Source organism: Aspergillus versicolor (genome assembly GCF_001890125.1).
Source record: "Aspergillus versicolor CBS 583.65 unplaced genomic scaffold ASPVEscaffold_2, whole genome shotgun sequence".
NCBI lineage: Eukaryota > Fungi > Ascomycota > Eurotiomycetes > Eurotiales > Aspergillaceae > Aspergillus > Aspergillus versicolor.
In genome coordinates, this window is record NW_024467525.1 from 4074824 (window position 1) to 4093343 (window position 18520).

Here is an 18520-nt window from a genome sequence, read left to right on the forward strand (position 1 = left end):
TATCTTGTATATATGAAGGGAGTTTGTGGTCTGTAAGTTTTCTTTTCGATGTATCCTTTTCATAAATAGATTTTTTTTAGAAGATATGCTATCCAAAAACTTGTGCTTCAGGTTGTAGCAAGGATACGATAAAACAAAAGCAATAATAGCTCTGCTGATATACTGTTAACTCAGCAGGCGGGTATATAAGATCCAACGCATAATTCAAGAAGAAATGAATATCCCCAAGAAACGTACTCTAATCTTTGCCTTGAAGTCGTTCCAGCCTTTGGTATTCCACAATCCCTTCATAGAGCTGATGTTCTAGAAAGTCATCTATAGGCCAAAAAGTGCTTTCCATGGGCGTTAGGCCAATCTCTTTCGAGTTCCATACGAAAGTTCCCGCATCAACCGACTTTTCGCATTTGACATCATAAAAAGAAATTGTGTCCATTTGAGATACTTGGACCTGGACAGCGGCGAATACCACTTGCTCGAGTCGTCCAAGCTCGTTCTCCTTGACGACATTACGCTGTTCTGCGGTCAATCCAAAAACGAGAAACCCCTCTACCACGTCGCTCGGGGAGAATGATTCCTTGATAGTCGGCAGACCGGCTTCCCCGTTCTCTGAGAAATGGTAAAGCTTGTGTAACGGGAGGGTTGCGTAGACCATATCGACCTTCTCAGTTTCACGCATGTTTGCGAAATATTTTAGGACTCTAGGAAGCATCAAATGTCCGTATACAAAGAGTGGAGGGCTGTCTGAGCTCTTGATGAGCTCTTTGAAGTCGTCGCCCATTAAAGGACTTCTCTTGATTGCATTGTTGAAATCTTCTGGATACCCTGGTTTGCATCGCATTCGAGGTACCATTTCTTCGGGAAACTGTTGGCAAGATCTTCCGGTCCTTATGATACTTCTGGCAAGGGTGGTATAAGTTCCAGAGTACTATTGAAGGCTAGATCCACTCGGGTTGGCAAGATGAGGTCAAGAGAGCGCAGGGAAGCCTTGTTGAGACTCTTGCGTACCTTGATCTTCTACGTAGACAGGACTGGCAGGCGAAGAATCCTTTTGAGGTATATTTGGGTCATGCTTGAACAGCACACTCAAAGCAAAGTTTCAAAAGGTTAGCTGACTGACGGAAACCATCTCTTGTGGACGTGTTTGAAAGTCATGCCAGCAGCGCAGCCTATTACAAGGCCACGAGCAAGAAAGCCTTGTGAGGCACTTTACCCAAAACCCCCTTGTCTGTTTGGTGTTTCCAGTGCGTTTGTAAAAACCAGGGCACAACAGGGCTTGAGCCATGGAGGAGCCGATTGTCTGGGCTCCTCAGGCACCAACTACCTAGGGCCCTGCGCGAGGGACTGACGCACTCCATGGTAGCCTGCCGCCTCAGAGAGAGGCAATTCTCGAAATTATATATGTGTAATCAAAATGCGAAGGCGACAAGGCTGACATCCACAAGAAGAGCCTGTGAAAAAGAGAGTGACGGTTGCCTCGATTGGGTTCCATGTGCTTCTCCCAGGCGGTGGCGGCTGATAGTTACAGAGAGAGGGCGCTTAAGTCATCAACAGAACACCTTGGCGGTCGAGAGTTATCGTCACCTCTTTCATAACTGGAGCTCTTCTGTCCACTTCCGATCTCACCTCCATCTCTCTCTTTATCTGTCTCTGTCCTTAACCTTATCCATCTTTCTACTTTACTACGTTCCCTAGGCATCTCCGTTGTCTCCTGGAACTCGTCCCATTTCTTTTTCTCCGCTCTTCGCATCTCCTTCCTGTTGCTAGGGCGTCTTCAGGTCCGGCACAGCCAACTTCTTGCGTAAACTCTCTTTGAGTCTACGTTGCGTAATCGAATCCCTTGTTCCATCATCTATCCGCGCTTTCTTTCAAGATGAGCTCAGAGCACGATCACAAGAAGAAGCTTCTGTACGTCATCATGCTCACCTGCGTTCCTGCCCGGTGATTAGACTAACCTTCGCCTAGCGATGCTTCTGGTGCTGAGAAAAAGGATGTGAGTTGAGATATAAACCAGAGAAGCAGGCCCGGATCAAATTGCTAACTCTTCGCAGGAGCTCGACACATCCACAGCTATCCTGAAGAAGAAGAAGAAGCCTAACAGCTTGATGTGAGCTCTTGACCCGCTAATTCGGCCGTACGGTGTTATTTGGGCGTTGCTAATAGCTCGATGTTTAGTGTTACTGATGCCGTTAACGATGATAACTCCACGATCTCTCTCTCCAACAACACTATGGACGTCCTCGGACTCTTCAGAGGCGACACAGTTCTTGTCCGAGGCAAGAAGCGCAAGGAGACGGTTCTGATTGTGCTGGCTGACGACGAGCTTGATGATGGAAGTGCCCGCATCAACAGGGTTGTCAGGCATAATCTCCGCGTGAAACATGGTGACATTATCACTATCCATGCCTGCCCTGACATCAAATATGTAAGTTGCTCTCAAATGTGATGATATGTGGCGATAAAGTGGCGCTAACCCCTCCTTCCCGCACAGGCCAAGCGTATCGCTGTCCTCCCCATCGCAGACACCGTTGAAGGCCTTACTGGGTCTCTCTTTGACGTTTACCTTGCCCCCTACTTCCGTGATGGATACCGGCCCGTGAAGCAGGGTGATCTCTTCACAGTACGAGGAGGTATGAGGCAAGTCGAATTCAAGGTTGTTGAAGTGGACCCCCCAGAGTACGGTATCGTCGCTCCAGACACAATCATCCACAGTGAAGGCGAGCCGATTCAGCGTGAAGATGAAGAGAACAACTTGAACGAAGTTGGCTATGATGACATTGGTGGATGCCGGAAACAGATGGCTCAAATCCGTGAATTGGTCGAGCTGCCCCTCCGTCACCCCCAGCTGTTCAAGTCCATCGGTATCAAGCCTCCTCGTGGTATCCTCATGTACGGTCCTCCTGGTACCGGTAAGACTCTCATGGCTCGTGCGGTGGCCAACGAGACCGGCGCTTTCTTCTTCCTGATCAACGGTCCCGAGATCATGTCTAAGATGGCTGGTGAATCTGAGTCGAACCTCCGCAAGGCTTTCGAGGAAGCCGAGAAGAACTCTCCCGCTATCATCTTCATTGATGAAATTGACTCTATCGCGCCCAAGCGTGAGAAGACCAATGGAGAAGTTGAGCGCCGCGTCGTCTCTCAGCTCCTGACCCTTATGGATGGTATGAAGGCACGCTCCAACGTCGTCGTCATGGCCGCCACCAACCGACCCAACTCCATCGATCCGGCCCTCCGCCGCTTCGGCCGCTTCGACCGTGAAGTCGACATTGGTATCCCTGACCCAACTGGCCGTCTGGAGATTCTCTCGATTCATACCAAGAACATGAAGCTCGGAGAAGATGTCGACCTGGAGACCATTGCTGCCGAGACTCACGGTTACGTCGGTTCCGATCTTGCCTCCCTGTGCTCCGAAGCTGCCATGCAACAGATCCGTGAAAAGATGGACCTTATCGATCTCGACGAAGACACAATCGACGCGGAGGTTTTGGACTCTCTCGGCGTTACCATGGAGAACTTCCGCTACGCCCTTGGCGTCTCCAACCCCTCTGCTCTTCGCGAGGTTGCAGTCGTCGAGGTTCCCAATGTTCGCTGGGAAGACATTGGTGGTCTGGAGGAGGTCAAGCGCGAGCTCATCGAGAGCGTCCAGTACCCCGTCGACCACCCCGAAAAGTTCCAAAAGTTTGGTCTTTCTCCTTCTCGCGGTGTTTTGTTCTATGGTCCTCCTGGTACCGGTAAGACCATGCTTGCCAAGGCCGTTGCCAATGAGTGTGCAGCAAACTTCATCTCTGTTAAGGGTCCTGAGTTGCTGAGCATGTGGTTCGGTGAGTCTGAGAGCAACATCCGTGACATCTTCGACAAGGCTCGTGCTGCTGCTCCTTGCGTTGTGTTCCTTGATGAGTTGGACTCTATTGCCAAATCACGTGGTGGTTCCGTTGGAGATGCTGGCGGTGCTTCTGACCGTGTCGTCAACCAGCTTCTGACTGGTAAGTGAACTTCCTTTTTGGCGATTATTCGTGAGCCGATACTAATATACGAGTACAGAAATGGACGGCATGACCTCGAAGAAGAACGTTTTCGTCATTGGTGCTACAAATAGACCCGAGCAGCTCGATGCCGCTCTGGTGCGTCCCGGCCGTCTTGACACCCTGGTCTACGTTCCTCTTCCCGACCAGGCCTCCCGTGAGGGTATCCTCAAGGCTCAGCTCCGCAAGACACCTGTCGCCACCGATGTCGACATGGAATTCATTGCCAGCAAGACCCACGGTTTCTCTGGTGCCGATCTTGGATTCGTTACGCAGCGTGCTGTCAAGCTCGCTATCAAGGAATCCATTTCTGCTGATATCGACCGCCAGAAACAACGTGAGGCTGCTGGTGAGGATGTGAAGATGGAGGATGAGGAAGAGGAGGGCGAAGACCCTGTTCCAGAACTCACACGGGCTCACTTCGAAGAGGCCATGAAGACGGCCCGCCGATCCGTCAGCGATGTGGAGATCCGCAGATACGAAGCTTTCGCCCAGAGCCTCAAAAACTCTGGCGGCAGCTCTTTCTTCCGCTTCCCCTCTGCGAACGAAGTGCAGGACGGCAGCAACACATTTGGTGAAGCCGGTAATGATGACAGCCTCTACGACTAAAGTCCATTTTCTTTTTCTACATAATCGCGTTATGTGCCGACCCTAGTTAGATCTAGCCGAGGTGGGGATAGAATTTCCTGGCGACAGGAACGAATCCTCCTCGACAACATTAAACGAACAACGTTGGTTTCGAATTATACTACTCCCTCGTAATCCTTGACGCGATTCACGCCAGCTTGACTTGGTACATGTCACGTAGTAGACGTAGACCCCGCAGATGTATCCATTAAAGTGAATACCTAGGTGTTGTACATATCAAAAGGCTGGTATCATGGTACAATGCCACCACTCTGAACACCAGAAGTCCCTACCCTCAACGCCTTGAAGGAACGGAAAAAAAAGTTCTCAGGCAACCCTATAATTAAAAAAAAAAAATGCCCCGAAGCATAAAATGCACCCTTGAACAAAACTCACTTAGCTTGCTTCCCCTGTTTTGTCTTCTTGTCCCCCTTCTTGGTCGGACTTGTATCACCATTAACCGACTTATCTCCCTGCCGTTTTGACCCCGTCGTCGACGCTGTGCCATTTCCTCCCACCTCAACAGAAATATTACTACCCCCAGTACCACCGCTTCCTGTTCCCTCCCCATCGTCCTCGAGTATAACCACCTCCCTTAAAACGTCCTTGATCGCACGAACCCCCTGCTCAACAACAACGCTCGGGATCCGCGCGTCCGCATTCTCGAACGAGAACCCGCTGCCGCCGTCTCCATCCCCGTTGCTGCTGTTGCTATTGTTCTGTGTTTCGGAGTCGACGAGGAACGGATGTGATCGGCCCTGTGCAGAGGCGACGACGGCCTCCACGACATCATCGAATCGCTCGCACCGGTTTGCGCGGAGGAGCTCGGTTGAAAGGTGCCGGATTTTCTCGGTCCAGCCGAGTCGCTGGAGAGTTGATAGGAGTGTTGTGTGTAGGTCTTCGAGCGCGTGCGTGGTGGCTAGGTGGTTGAGGAGGTCGGATTCGAGGTCGGAGGGGGCTGGTTGCGACAGGTTGGAGGGAGATGGCGGCATGGTTAGTAGGCTTTTTGGTTTTGCTCTTTGGGAGGAGTTGTATTTGTGGTGTGGGCTTTTAGGGGCCGTCTGAGAGGGCAGAAGTGTTGCGTCTGTCAGTGTCGGTATCAGCGGGCCTCGGTGTCGGCGCTAGGTGAGTTCAAGAGTAATACCCCGGGGGGCATCGGGTTTCCTGGTATGTAGGATCGGAAGTCGAAGTCGCTCGGTTGAGGTATCGGTATTTTAAAAGAGCGGTAAGTGTATGATGTACTGAGTTGGACTGGTTGGAGATGTAGTATAGAGAAAGTCGAGGGTCGGCGGAGAAAATGCGCCAGGCGGAGGTGGGCTTGATCTGCGCCGAGATGAGCGGCGAACTTGCGACAGCGATTGATCCGCCGTCTTCTTCTCGTTCGCAAGTGTACTTGCAAAGTATTAAAGGCCGAGAACTGCGGTCGCTGAGAGGCGCGAGAGGTAAGCGGGCGGCGAAAATGAAGATTAGGTGAAGTTTGCCTGGTAGGATGATGGCGCGGAATAAAGATGGCCAGCGACGGATGGGCTACTCGGCAGCCAAACATTGAGAATCCCCAGGATAATCAATTTGTTGAAAGTGTTTCTTCTAACATGTCTCTTGGTAAAAAGAAATTCATTTATCTCATCTCATGCTTACGAAAAATGAGATTTCTCTATGTATTCACTTTAGAACTTGGTTTAGTATTCTGAGGGAACCCGCATTTGAGATATAGACCTGACAATTAGCCACGATCATATCATCCATCTTCATGTTACAACTAGCAAGACCCTGTATGCGAAACAATCCAGGCAATTAACAATATTATAATTACAGGTTCTAACAAAAAGTGCTTTGTATAGTTTCTACAATAGCTCGCAGCTCGCAAGCAAGAAGCTGCAGCAAGCGGTGAACCTGCCTAAGCGCCCTTCTCAGGCGTGGAGACAAGGACAAGGAATCAAGCCGGATGTGAGGATATTTATAACATATCCATGTAGTGGGCGCTTGGGATCCGAGCTTCGATGGTAACTTGAACGGCCGAAAGTCGGGACAGCGCCCGATCCAAGAAAATTAGCGGTTGATCGTGCCGTCACCCACAAAGGACAGCAGGCGGGCAACCATGTATGCGGAGATGCGTGGATACCACATCTGCATGATCCGTAAGGGGAATTGCCTGGCTTAATGGATACAGAGGCAACCCATCAAGTCTCCTCGTGGTCAGTACTGCCCTAGTTCTGTGTAATATCTGATTGTGTTGTCTTCAAGTCATGGGCAAAGCAAGCTGATATCAGACCGCAGGGCAGTCAATCATTAACGGCTGGTCAAGGGGCTATCAACGCCAGCTGACGTAGAGGTGATTCGTAACCTCTCCCCCGTACGTTGCAGGGAGTGGCAACACTTGAATAGACAGGAGAGACAGGAGAAACTCGTTGAAGTAACATTAATGTCAATAATAAGGCCGTTTCCTGAAGCCGAAGGAGCCCCAGCGTCGGCGGAGAGCGGCGGAGGATTTGGAGCCCCTAAATGGCCAAAGTAGTAAAGGCTCCGGCACTATTGGATTTTGACAGCGTTAACCCAAGTTATCTTGGGTAATCCTTTCGATATTATTGACCCGGGGAAGAAAGCCTCCCCATTATTTAACATCGATCGTATTATTTTTGTCGACTCGACGCCCGAAACTAGTAGCAGTGCCTGTGCAATAGTCGTGCCGAGCCGACCATCCAGAGCTGGCAATAGATGTTAGTTCTGAAGAAGCCTCCCCTATCTATCTATTTCTGAAGAATCTTCTTGAAGAATTGATTCCTTGGTAGATTGAATGATCCACTAGATGCTTTGGACAAGGTAATGGCCCTTGGAAGGCTGGCTTGGCTGGGAAGACGCAAGGACAGGAGTGGTTGAAAATCGACCAAACCGCCGAATGAACGGTCCTATTATTGTTATTCTTGGAACGCAGATGGAACCTGGAGTCGAGATAAAGGTCGAGCTTATCCTCTGCGTGCTGCCGCGTGTATTAATAGAGCGGCTGTCCTCCTTCGCCTTTCCCCCGAGTGTCTAGACTGGCATCACGTGCGGCGATCCGACTTGGAGTGCGTCCGTCCTGCCTCAATCTTCTTTCGGAGTCTCCCAGGCAGATCAACTTTGTCGACTCGCTCGTTGTCTCCTTGCGGCCAGCCGTATCTCGGGGTCGTCTCCGTCGTCATATTTCCCCTCGCCTTGCTCTTCGTTTTTATGGTTCGGACGGGCGTTTTCCCGCCTATCCCCCAGTCCGCTCCCAAAGAAGACGTCTCTGCCTGAGCTTCCCCGCCTTCGCGCTCATCACCATCGTCGTTGCTCGCGCTAACGATCCATCACATCCCTCTTCCTCTCGACATTTACTTTCTTTCATCTGGAACCAGCCTCGTTTTTGAAAACCGGCGATTCTATCTAGCGACCATCCTCCAATTTCACCTCTTCTCCCGAGTCGCCCGAGTTTCTTGTTTAGCCGCCGCCAGCCATTCCATGTGGCACACCTGCTTGGCCGACACTCGCACACTCCTTATTTTTGGCTCCAACAGTGAACGATACGCCCGAATTCTCTCATTTTCGGAATATTCATATCGACGGAAGCCGGGTTGTTCAGTCCGCTTTCAGCACCGCATCGATTATACTCAAACGGCGTCCACTACACCTTCGCCATCGTGGACGTCGTAAAGCCCACCAGCCGCCATGTCGCTCCACACCTCCTACCACGCAGACTCTGATGCGGATGACGAGTATGAGCGCAGCGTTATCACGTCACCGCACTTAGCGACGGATTCCGAGGGCTCCGAGCCAGACTCAGAGTTCCCCTCAGCGGAACCTACACCAACGTTTGCGAATAAAGACGAAAACCCGAAGTCTCCGAAGACAATAATCACAGAATGGACTGCCGAAGAATGCGCGGCTTATGTTGCAGCCCTGGGCCTCCGCCAGTACTGCCAGGCGTTTATAGGTGAGTCCAGAGATTGCAAGAGACAGATGGATATCACTAACGCTACATTTGTAGAGAACGGCATCGTTGGAGATGCACTGATTGCATTAAGACATGATGAGCTGAAAGAAATGGGAATCGCTAGTGTGGGACATCGGTTGACGATACTTAAGAGCGTTTACGAAACAAAAGTGAAGCATGATATCCCACTTGATGCCGACCACTACATTCCTTTGTGTATGTTCCCCCAAGTTTTCGGTTATGTGGCTACTTACTGACTTGTGATAGCCGCGGATCAAAGTATGAACGAGAGCGCATCACAGGAAGACATTGCTCGACTCATCCAGTCCATCCGACTCCGAGACGAGCGAATAGTTACCGTTGAGACCGACCTACGGCGTGTCCTCGAAGACTACCGACGACTGAGGGAGGAACTTTTACCTGTCTTTAAAATGGCAAAGGATAAATCTCAACCTCTACCGCCGCCGACCGCCGTGCCGATCTCAGATAACTATCATGACTCTTCACTCTCAGGACAAACGCTCAGCGGGCAACCTTCTGGAATTACCATCCTAGACCGCTCCGGATCGATCATGTCTCGAACGTTCTCCAAAAGAGTCCACGGGGGTACCACCCCCAAAAACAGCTCACCAACCCATATCCCGCCCTCAATCCACGAAAGTCGGACGTACAACGACGGTTCAAACCTTGATCCATCTGCAGCCGCCATGGCTGCATCATCACATCTCAGTACTATGAATGGAAAATCACAACTCTCGCCAAACCTACCCTCTCCGACATCTCCTAGCAACCACTACGGTGCTCCCCAAACCTTGGCCTCCCGTGCATACTCGCAACCCGGATCGGCTCGTGGCTTCCATGATCACCACAGCGACAATGCACTATCCCAATCTCGGCAAGACCGTCTGAATCCGCCACCATCGTCAGCAACGCGTTCGGAAATTCCGTCACGATCCGATTCCAGGGCAGGGGGCGGAGGCGGAGGTGAGACTCCAAGCGTCGAAATCTTCAAGTCCTTCCGTGTCTCTGTCGATGATCCGTGCTACAAAGTCCTCCCCGCAGCTCTCAAGAAGTATAACATCAATGGCGATTGGAAACAGTATGCGCTTTACATTGTGTACGGTGATCAAGAGCGTTGTCTCACGCTAGAAGAACGGCCCCTTATTCTCTTCAAGCAGCTAGAGAAAGAAGGACGGAAACCGATGTTTATGCTGCGAAAACAACAACAGGCGCCGGACAGCAATACCCCCAATCCTCATCCACCGAGTGGGGGATCAGGGCCAAATAGTGCCAGCTTTGACACACGACAGGCGCAGATCAACCTCCCTGGCGGGGTATTGTAAGAACCAAGCAACTTGGAAGGATGCAACTTGATCATTTTCTTGAGATACCCCTCAATCTGAGGCCATTTCGATTACCTTCTTACCGTCTTATATCTTTACATCTTTCAAGATCATACCCTTAATTTGAATTTGCGCTGGTGTCTGGCGTTGCAAGGAATTGGAAAGGGAAAATATGAAACGAAACCATTAGCATGACTGTCATCTAGATACCGCATATCCAAAAGACTTTTAGACTAGTTCGAATTTCTAGTCTTTCACTTCTATCGTAGCCAAACTTTACAAGTTTCCAAGGCCATTTTTCCAGTCGCACTATCGTGCCTTCTTTAAAGGGGACACCCAAATCTATTGGAACTCAAGGAAGGAGCCCGGGTACGGGACCCATGGCTCCTTCCTAACCCGGAGGAAATATAGTCGTACCTTCCATGCTAAGTTATACTTAAAGGGAAGGGGCCCTCTAGGACGGGACATGATGCTACATTGTACTTTCTTATTTTAAATATCTTATATTATCCGTATCTTGGCGTTTGCCTCTCAACTGACGGTCAGGCTCGGGTTACCCCTTAAACAGAAGATATCCAATCAATCCGCTATACCTGCTTATGATTCCAGAACTCCAATTCCGGCCTTATTCAGAAATAGAGTAACCATCCATGGCCACTGAATGCCTTAGGTCAGCTACGTGATGGGCAGTAGTTCTTGACATGACAGGATAGCACTAGGTACTTTGTAGATGATTCGGTGATCCAGTGCCACATCATTTCCCTTCATTTTCGTATCGATTCATATCGGTAATCCTTCAACTTCCCGTCAGAGATCTTCACTTCATTGGAAATATTTTGGGATGAAAGCTAACTGAACGGGATAGAAGTCCTTTGTGCATACTGTCTGATCCTCGTGGAGCGCTACTAAGAGTAGAGCTACTGCTTGTTTGAAGCGCATGGGCTGGGTCTGAGAGGGACCGCTCGTGGGTGGAGAGGAAATTGCTCCACCAATGCATGCTTGAAGGGGACGAGACGGTGATGTTTGCATACGAGTGGACATGCTATCCAAGATTAACACCAGACAGACCAGCGGTTGGTTGTCTTGAATTGACATTGGTACCAATGCATGTGAAGTCCCACACTGTTGGCAACACCAAAGATGGCAGCACTAATCAGCTGAGAAGGAGTCAAACAAAGCTGAAATTCCAGATCCCTGAAGCCAATTCCGATCTACTCCGTACACTGATGTTCAGAACCAGTTCGTCTGAATGAAGTGGATACCTATTAGTCGGCAATCAGTGGCGTGAATCGATCACCAGCGTGGGCGCTGGGCACTAGTAGCGCACCATTTGCGATTTTAAGGAAGATGAAAGAAAGCTTCTCCGTAAAGGAGCCCTTCTTGAAACTTTGATACTCGTGCTCGAGTCAGACCCTTGGGGCGATCGTCGCGGCGCTGCACGCATACAAAGAAAGCCAAATCCAGTAGACTGTAATAGTGGAGAGGGGTCGCATTAGGACTGAGTTTAATTCCTACCTGGCCAGGACTTACTACTGAGATACCAGATCCATTGGATGACTGTCTGGAGGAGAACGAGTTGGAGAACGATATGCTATTGGCGTTTTCAATAAATGGTACGATTATGGAGAGCTTCGTTATTGGTATGACCATATTTCTCTGACATATCATAATGGGGAGCTTGGGCATGCTACTAGACTAACTGCCCTAACTAATCGGTCCTCAATGGACATGATATAAATTCCAACTCGAAGCTCCAACGTCGTTCTTAGTCGTGTGATCCTTACGTTCCTGAAATCCCGAATACGAAAGTCTCAGATTCGAATCCATATCCAAACCCTAAACATAGAAGAAAATGGCCCTTGAACATTCAAGCTCGGGTTCAGGCCCAGGCCCCGGGCCGAATGCCACTACAGGGACAGATATATCCCCCCCAATCCTCATCGTAGGAGCTGGCCCCGTCGGCATGCTCCTCGCCTACATGCTCTCCCGCCTAAACATCCCCAGCATGTTAATCGAGCAAAGCCCCACACATGCAACAACGCAGTACCCAAAGATGGACCTGACGAATTCTCGAAGCATGGAGATTTTGCGGTTCCTAGGGCTCGCGGACCAGTACCGAGCGCTGGAGGGCGCGGTCTCGGCAGAGGAGAAGTTTGATAGTATATTCGTTACGTCCCTGGCGCCTGCTGGGAAGATGATTGGGTCGTGGCGGGTGGGCAGTGTGGAAGACCAGAGGAGGGATATCAGAAGGGCCAATGATGGGAGCCAGCCTGTTGAGCCTGGGCAGAGGTGTTCGCAGATTGTGTTTGAGAGCTGGATGAGGACAGTTGCCTTGCAGAGTAATATGATAAGTTTTCAGAGTGAGTGGAAGTTTGTTGGGCTTGTTGAGGAGGGAGACCGAGTGAAGACAAGGTTCGTTGATCTCCAGGGACGAGAGCATGTTGTGACTGCAAGGTATCTTGTTGGTTGTGATGGGGGTCGGAGTACCGTGAGGAGGGAAGCTAAGATTCGCATGGTTGGTGGACAGGTGTATGTATTCCCCTCCCCTCCTCTCCTCTATCCTCGCCTCGTCTCCTAGATACTGATGACTGAGATAGACCCGTCCGTCTTTATCTCGTCCATTTCCGCTCCAAACAACTCGCCTCAACCCTCCGTTTCGGGCGCTTCTGGCACGCCTTTCTCGCCACTGGAGGGTTCGTGATAGACCAAGATGGGAAGGATACATTCACAGCGCACTACCCCCTCTCTGAGGGAGAAAGCAGCCGCACACTTGACCCTCGCGAAGTCATCCAGCGCGTGCTAGGCGGGTACAACGGACCATGGCGGATAACCATTGACGAGGTTCTAGTGCACAGCGAGTGGCAGCCGAACTTCGGAATTGCAGAGAAATATTGCACGGATGGCGGGCGGGTGTTTCTAGCCGGCGATGCAGCGCACAGAAGTCCGCCTCATGGTGGGTATGGGCTTAATAGTGGGATCGTGGACGCAATCGATCTAGGCTGGAGGTTAGCGGCTGTGACGAAGGGGTATGGAGGGGAGTTACTCCTGAAAGCATATGGTATTGAGAGACGACCGATGATGATGCGGGCGCTGCGGCGGTCTTATCGGCATCTCAGGGAGCATGTTGGGCTTGCAGAGCTGTACCAGAAGAATTGGGCTGCGTTGGATAGTGAGTCGGAGGAGGGGAAGGAGGTGAGGCACTTGCTCAAGAACTATCTGGATATTTCTGGACCAGAGACACTGGATCGTGGGATTGAACTTGACCTGCGCTATGAGCATTCGCCGTGTATTTGGCCTGACGGGTCGCCGAGTCGCGATTGGGATGTGAAGAGGTATTGTCCGAGTACATGGCCGGGAAGTCGGGCGCCGCATGTGTTCCTGAGAGATGGTGTGACGAGTATTTATGATCTGTTTGGGCGGGAGTGGACACTGGTGCATTTTGTTGCCGATTATGAAGAGGCAGGGGAGGCGAGGACTCTGTTAGATGTAGCGAAGAGGATGGGATTCCCCATGAAGTACGTTGTGCTCAGGAATGAAGAACACGCGAGAGAGATCTGGGAGCGAGATTTGGTGCTGGTGAGACCAGATACACACGTTGCGTGGAGAGGAAGCAAATCCCCTGGGTTGTCGGAAGCTGAACAAGTTCTCGCTGTTGTGTCGGGGAGAATGATGCGACCTGGATTCACTGAACATTCAACAAATGAAGAACACTTCGTGGAGACTGTTGCAGCACTTGCAGTGAACGAACACACTGGCCGGCCGGCAATCCTGAGGGAAGAAGACAGGCTCAGATCAAGACTATCAAAGCTTTGATTTACGGTGTCATAATTATACCAGAAGAAGTGGAAAGTAACTGATTTATTGCAAATAACGATGAAATAGGTATCTACAAAAAGCCAAGCAGCCTCTACAGTGTCTAGAATATGTGCTGTATACAATAGCCATCCAAACTGAATCAAACAAAGTATTTCGCAAAAGCCTTTTTTTATTCAGACACCTAACTGTCACGACCTTTCTCTCCACCCCACGAGATCGAACTGCTGTTACGGCTGGATCGTGATCGGGACGGGCCTGGCCCGTTACCTTCACGGTCGTACGTGTTGCCTCCAGAGAGCTTTGTCCCATCAGCAAACGAGACCTTGCCGGGGACATGACGCATTTCGCCGTCGTCCTCACTGTCTTCAACGGCATCGTCGTCCGAGTCTTCAGAGTCCGAGTTAGATACACCCAGAGCGGCTAGACGACGTCGGCGTTCCGCTGGAGTCTCCCCAGTGTCATCCAAGTCGGCTTCTTGCGCTGGGCGTGCAACTCCAGCGGCCTGGCGGAGCTGGGATGGGGGAACTCTTGCAGTGCCGTCGTCTTCGGAGTCTCTTCGCTCGCGAGGAACCGCTTGGCGGGATGTGGCTTCAGGGCTCAGATCCTGGCGTCGCTCCTCAGCAGCGGTGCCCGCAGCAATGCGGGCAAGCGTGTCGGCAACGTTGCCACCTCCAGGCGATTCTTCGGAATCGGACTCTCCGTCGCTAACACTGCTCACGGACTCAATATCATCATGAGGTTGCGTACGCGCAGCACCTGAAGCGCCAGGAGCGGACGCACGGCGTTCCAGTCTCTCTGCCTCCTTGGCCTCACCGCGTGCAAAGTCCTTCACGCGTTCAGGGACGTCTGAATCTTCAACTACACTCTGACGCGCCTTCGGGCCAAGTCCCCGAATCTGTTCAGCAAATTGTTGCTTCGTCATGCGTTGTCCCTTGTGCTCAACGCCACGCTTGCCGACCTCATCGTCGTTTGCAAGGGTGAATCGAAGACCATCGTCAGCCATCCACTCATTTGCTGGTGTTTTCTTTCCAGCCTTTCCAGCCTCAGCCGTTTCGCCTTCTTCTTCCATTCCGAACCAGGTCCCCATGCGGGTCAAACCTCTTCGGACAGGCGCAGTTCCCTTTGGCTCCGGCTTGCTGCCTGACGGAATAGAGTATTTCTTGATCACCTCACCATCCTCATCTTCGACAATGATGGTGTTACCGAACTGATATGCGTGAGCAGAGCGGCCCTTACCCGCGGGAGGGGCAGAAGTAGACTGCTTCTCGGCAGCCTTCTCGTCACTCGTCTTCTCAGCCTCAGCAGCTCGCCCCTTGCCGAGGCCAAACCACCGTCCAAACTTGCCACGACTCTTCTGAATGGGATGGTCAGTCTTTTCACCAACGGTCTGTTCAAGCTGTTCCCCTGCGGTAGGTTGCTCTTCTGGGCTCTCCGGCTTGGTTACATCAGGTGATCGCTGGAATTCGAGCTTCAACTTTGACCGTTCCCCTTCTAGGTGACGTTGCTGTTCCTCAGTCGACATGTGGCCGACATGCTCTGTCTTGAGAACATTGCCATCCTTGTCTTCAAAGATAAGATCGGAACCCTCTACGAAAACGTTGACTGTCGCCTCCCGCATTGCGTGTAACTTAGGTGAAGGAGTAGATTCGGAGTCGCCGAGTGCCTTTTCAGCATCTTCGGACTCGACCTCTGAGGCTCGCATAGGTGCGATAGCAGATTGACTGATCGGGCCACCCGCGCCCTCGGCCTTTCTGCGGCGTCTGCGCGCTCTGCGGCTGGACACCTTGCCGACGGCGGAGCTAGAATCATCCTCCTGTTGGCGACGTAGGAAATTACCAGGAAGGCCGATTGGCGGTAGAGTTCCAGGGGGGTACTCGGGCTCGTCTAACGAGCCTTCAGAGTCAGTCTTGCGGAAGGACATTGAACCCTTAGCCAAAGATTGAACACGGGGTAGACGGTTCATCCAAGATGGACCTTCTTCGTTAGCCTGCGTGTACGACAGGGTGATTGAAAGAGTGTTGATGCGTTTCCCTAAGGTGAAGACAGCGATGGATGAGCCATGAACCAAGATTGAGGAAATGACCATAAAAGTTGTCAGCGGCCAGATAATTTGCACAACATTGTAGTTGTGAGTTGCAGGGTTAGAAATTTCGGCCTCCGTTTCTGGCTGCGTAGTGCCGGTTTCCAATTCGGCTCTGGCCAAGATACAGGCGAAAATCGCACCGACACCTATAGGTCCAAAATGACCTGCAAAGAGCGCCTCACGCCATGTTTTCACATCGGGAATGATGGGTTTCAGAATCAGCATGATAGGAATGCGGCGGAAAAAGATGACTAGGAGAGCTATGACCACGAGTCTCCAGACATCTAGGCCAAGGGCAGCATTGTTGAAGTCTTCCCAGGGAACAATGGCTCCAAGGTATACGAAGTAAGCCAAGTTGAGCAGTAGGTCAATGACGTTCGAGACATGGGATTCTTCAGTTTTTTCCGTAAACCAGCCGTCGTTACTGAAGCCGACACCGGCGGCGAAACCGATCAGTAGGTCATCGAGACCGAGAAGACTACCGGAGCCCGCGCAGAAGAGTGCCAGCACAAAATAGAACACGAGGAAACTCTCACGATCGATTAGCTGCTTACGCTCGGCGAACCTGATCGACTGACGAGCGGCATATCCAATTGTGAAACCGAATATAGCGCCAAATACACACTCGTACAGAATGGTAATGCAAATCCAATGAAGCGCGACAGCGTTAGCATCCGGGCGGTAGTGTAGAATATAGTAGGATAGGTAGATAAACGGGAAGGCCATCCCGTCGTTACAGCCCGATTCAGCAGATAGAAGGTCACGCAAATGCCTCGGCACACGTTTGGCGAATTTACCCTTACCGACGACAGAGGACGCCAGGACAGGGTCAGTGGCAGTGATACATGCAGCGCAAACGAGAGCCTCTAGCCAGGTGAGTGGCTCGATCAACCACCAAACGAAGAGACTGGTAATGAGCCAGCCCCACGTCATAACAGGGAGGAGCAAAAGAGTGACCGATTTCCAATGGCGTTCCATATAAGCCTTTGGCAATTCGACACCCACGGCAAAACATTGCACGACTAGAACAATGCGTGAGCACTCCAGAGTAATTTTATCAACGTTTCCCCAAGAGTTAGGGTCGAAGAGGTTTGCAGCATGAGGACCAAAGATGATACCACATATGGTAGCCACAGTAGCCTCGCCAATGTAAAGCTTCTCCTTGACAAAGAGAGAGCAAAGCATAAACAACCCCGTGAAGCCTCCCAGAATCATGTACGCCAGGTGGGGCTTATCGATATCCAAATGATCCCACGCCATGGCGACAACAATTTATAGCACGTACGCCGCGCTGAAGTATTCAAGCGTACCCTTAGTTCCTGAACCTGTCGCCGAGGTCCCTTTAGCAGAATTTGAGCGTGTAAAAGTCAGGTTCCAGCCGGATCATCACAATCGAACAAGTATCGCCACGGAATTTAAGAGAGTAGGGATGATGGCATGCTTTGGTCGCGGAGGGATCCGGCAGAGGAGACAAGGGTCGGGGTATGAAATTCCTAGAGTAGAGAAACAGTCAGTAAAGAAAGGTGGAGGGATATTCCTGGAGGCGCCTTAGGGCAGAAGACAGGAGGTGAAAGGGCGGCGATCGCAGCCAAGGACGTACCAAGATGCAAAGCTCAAAGACTCCTGCAAACAAGTCGGAACCGGTCTCCGGGCTAATGAAAAAGTACAAACGCACGAAGATGGAGAAAAACAAAGGACAAGAGGAGTTAAGACGGGTTAAGAGGAGGTTAAGAGGAGACAAGACCAGGACAAGACCAGGACAAGAGGAGGACAAGAAAGAGGAGAGTCTGGGCAGCAGGGAGACGGGGAGGCAGGTCCGAAAAATTACGAAGCGAGGGCCAAGACCAAGATCGAGCGCGAGACCCAGCCAGAGAGGAGCATGGCGTCTTGGACAAGACTTTTCGCTGGCGAATGAGAAGGGAGGAGGCAGCACGATTGCTTATTTTTCTGGGGCCTGGGATGGAGAGGAGAGGAGAGGAAGTGAAGGTCAAGACCGGAGACGGCTCGCCGCTCTCAGTCTCGGTCGGAACCACGCAGCCTGGCTTGGCAGATCCTCTCTCTGTGAGCAGGCATCACTAATTCACAGAGATTTTACTCTGTATTCTCAGTAATTCCATTCAGCAGGAATACCCCTCATGTATAATTGCATCTGCACTAGTTTAACGCATGAAAAGGTCGGAAGTCGCCTCCCAGCGAACACCCAGGCCGCGCCCAGTCGAAGCTGAGTGACGTATCTCCGAGGCCCATGCAGCACACCATGTTTATGGCGATCCAGATCATTATGCAATCCCCTCGTGCAGTTCCGGGTTCCTGAAATCGGCGTGCCACATGGAGCTACACATGTTACCGATCTGTCATCTCCCTACCAGTCTGAAGTTCTGGGCTGGCACCCAGGGCATCCCTTGCTGGGCCAGACTGAAGTTATGCTGTGGACTTGCTTGCGCCCAGCCTTGCAAGGCTGCCAAGATCGCCGCAGCATCATTATTGGTGAAAAATTGGAGACTGACCCGCTGTAAAACGGGTCCGACAAGCCACTAGGCCCAGCTGGGACGCTTGGCTGCCCTGTAGTGCCTGGCACGGGGGACCTTTTGACTCGATCGGGAAACTCGCTGTCTCCGAGCCCGATTTTTTGTCCCGACTCGCCGACACAATGGCAACGCTTTCCCTGCAGCAAATCCTCCAT

General features: G+C 51.3%; 7 protein-coding genes across 7 annotated transcripts; 4 read left to right on the forward strand and 3 right to left on the reverse strand.

The window, feature by feature from the left end:
* Positions 1-21: 21 nt before the first annotated feature.
* ASPVEDRAFT_38807 (gamma-glutamylcyclotransferase family protein) lies at positions 22-1097 on the reverse strand. The gene is made up of 2 exons (XM_040811783.1): positions 1006-1097; positions 22-935 (listed from the first exon to the last, which is right to left on the reverse strand). The coding sequence occupies exon 2, from the start codon at positions 848-850 to the stop codon at positions 239-241; it is 612 nt and encodes a 203-aa protein (XP_040665144.1). The 5' UTR covers positions 851-935; positions 1006-1097; the 3' UTR covers positions 22-238.
* Positions 1098-1870: 773 nt separating this feature from the next.
* cdc48 (AAA family ATPase CDC48) lies at positions 1871-4628 on the forward strand (the record flags this gene model as incomplete). The annotated part of the gene is made up of 6 exons (XM_040806039.1): positions 1871-1905; positions 1963-1990; positions 2049-2104; positions 2173-2422; positions 2489-3980; positions 4039-4628. 6 exons carry the CDS (start codon positions 1871-1873, stop codon positions 4626-4628), a joined length of 2451 nt encoding a protein of 816 aa, XP_040665145.1.
* A 410-nt stretch (positions 4629-5038) lies between these two features.
* On the reverse strand, positions 5039-5638 carry ASPVEDRAFT_123290 (uncharacterized protein; the record flags this gene model as incomplete). Its single annotated transcript, XM_040806068.1, has 1 exon — positions 5039-5638. One exon carries the CDS (start codon positions 5636-5638, stop codon positions 5039-5041), a length of 600 nt encoding a protein of 199 aa, XP_040665146.1.
* Positions 5639-8330: 2692 nt separating this feature from the next.
* On the forward strand, positions 8331-9938 carry ASPVEDRAFT_123291 (adaptor protein STE50; the record flags this gene model as incomplete). The annotated part of the gene is made up of 3 exons (XM_040806069.1): positions 8331-8595; positions 8650-8811; positions 8863-9938. 3 exons carry the CDS (start codon positions 8331-8333, stop codon positions 9936-9938), a joined length of 1503 nt encoding a protein of 500 aa, XP_040665147.1.
* Positions 9939-11991: 2053 nt separating this feature from the next.
* On the forward strand, positions 11992-13892 carry ASPVEDRAFT_50850 (uncharacterized protein; the record flags this gene model as incomplete). The annotated part of the gene is made up of 3 exons (XM_040814386.1): positions 11992-12467; positions 12536-13652; positions 13821-13892. The coding sequence occupies 3 exons, from the start codon at positions 11992-11994 to the stop codon at positions 13890-13892; spliced, it is 1665 nt and encodes a 554-aa protein (XP_040665148.1).
* Positions 13775-17394, reverse strand: ASPVEDRAFT_511423 (Na+/H+ antiporter Nha1). Its single transcript, XM_040814427.1, has one exon. The coding sequence runs from the start codon at positions 17095-17097 to the stop codon at positions 13936-13938; it is 3162 nt and encodes a 1053-aa protein (XP_040665149.1). The 5' UTR covers positions 17098-17394; the 3' UTR covers positions 13775-13935.
* Positions 17395-17441: 47 nt separating this feature from the next.
* On the forward strand, positions 17442-18225 carry ASPVEDRAFT_69808 (uncharacterized protein; the record flags this gene model as incomplete). Its single annotated transcript, XM_040816039.1, has 2 exons — positions 17442-17898; positions 18012-18225. 2 exons carry the CDS (start codon positions 17442-17444, stop codon positions 18149-18151), a joined length of 597 nt encoding a protein of 198 aa, XP_040665150.1. The 3' UTR covers positions 18152-18225.
* Positions 18226-18520: the final 295 nt, after the last annotated feature.

Bases quoted from the DNA above. Each gene is read 5' to 3' on its own strand.
- ASPVEDRAFT_511423 (XM_040814427.1), bottom strand. From the start codon at position 17,097: ATGGCGTGGGATCATTTGGATATCGATAAGCCCCACCTGGCGTACATG.
- ASPVEDRAFT_38807 (XM_040811783.1), bottom strand. From the start codon at position 850: ATGGTACCTCGAATGCGATGCAAACCAGGGTATCCAGAAGATTTCAAC.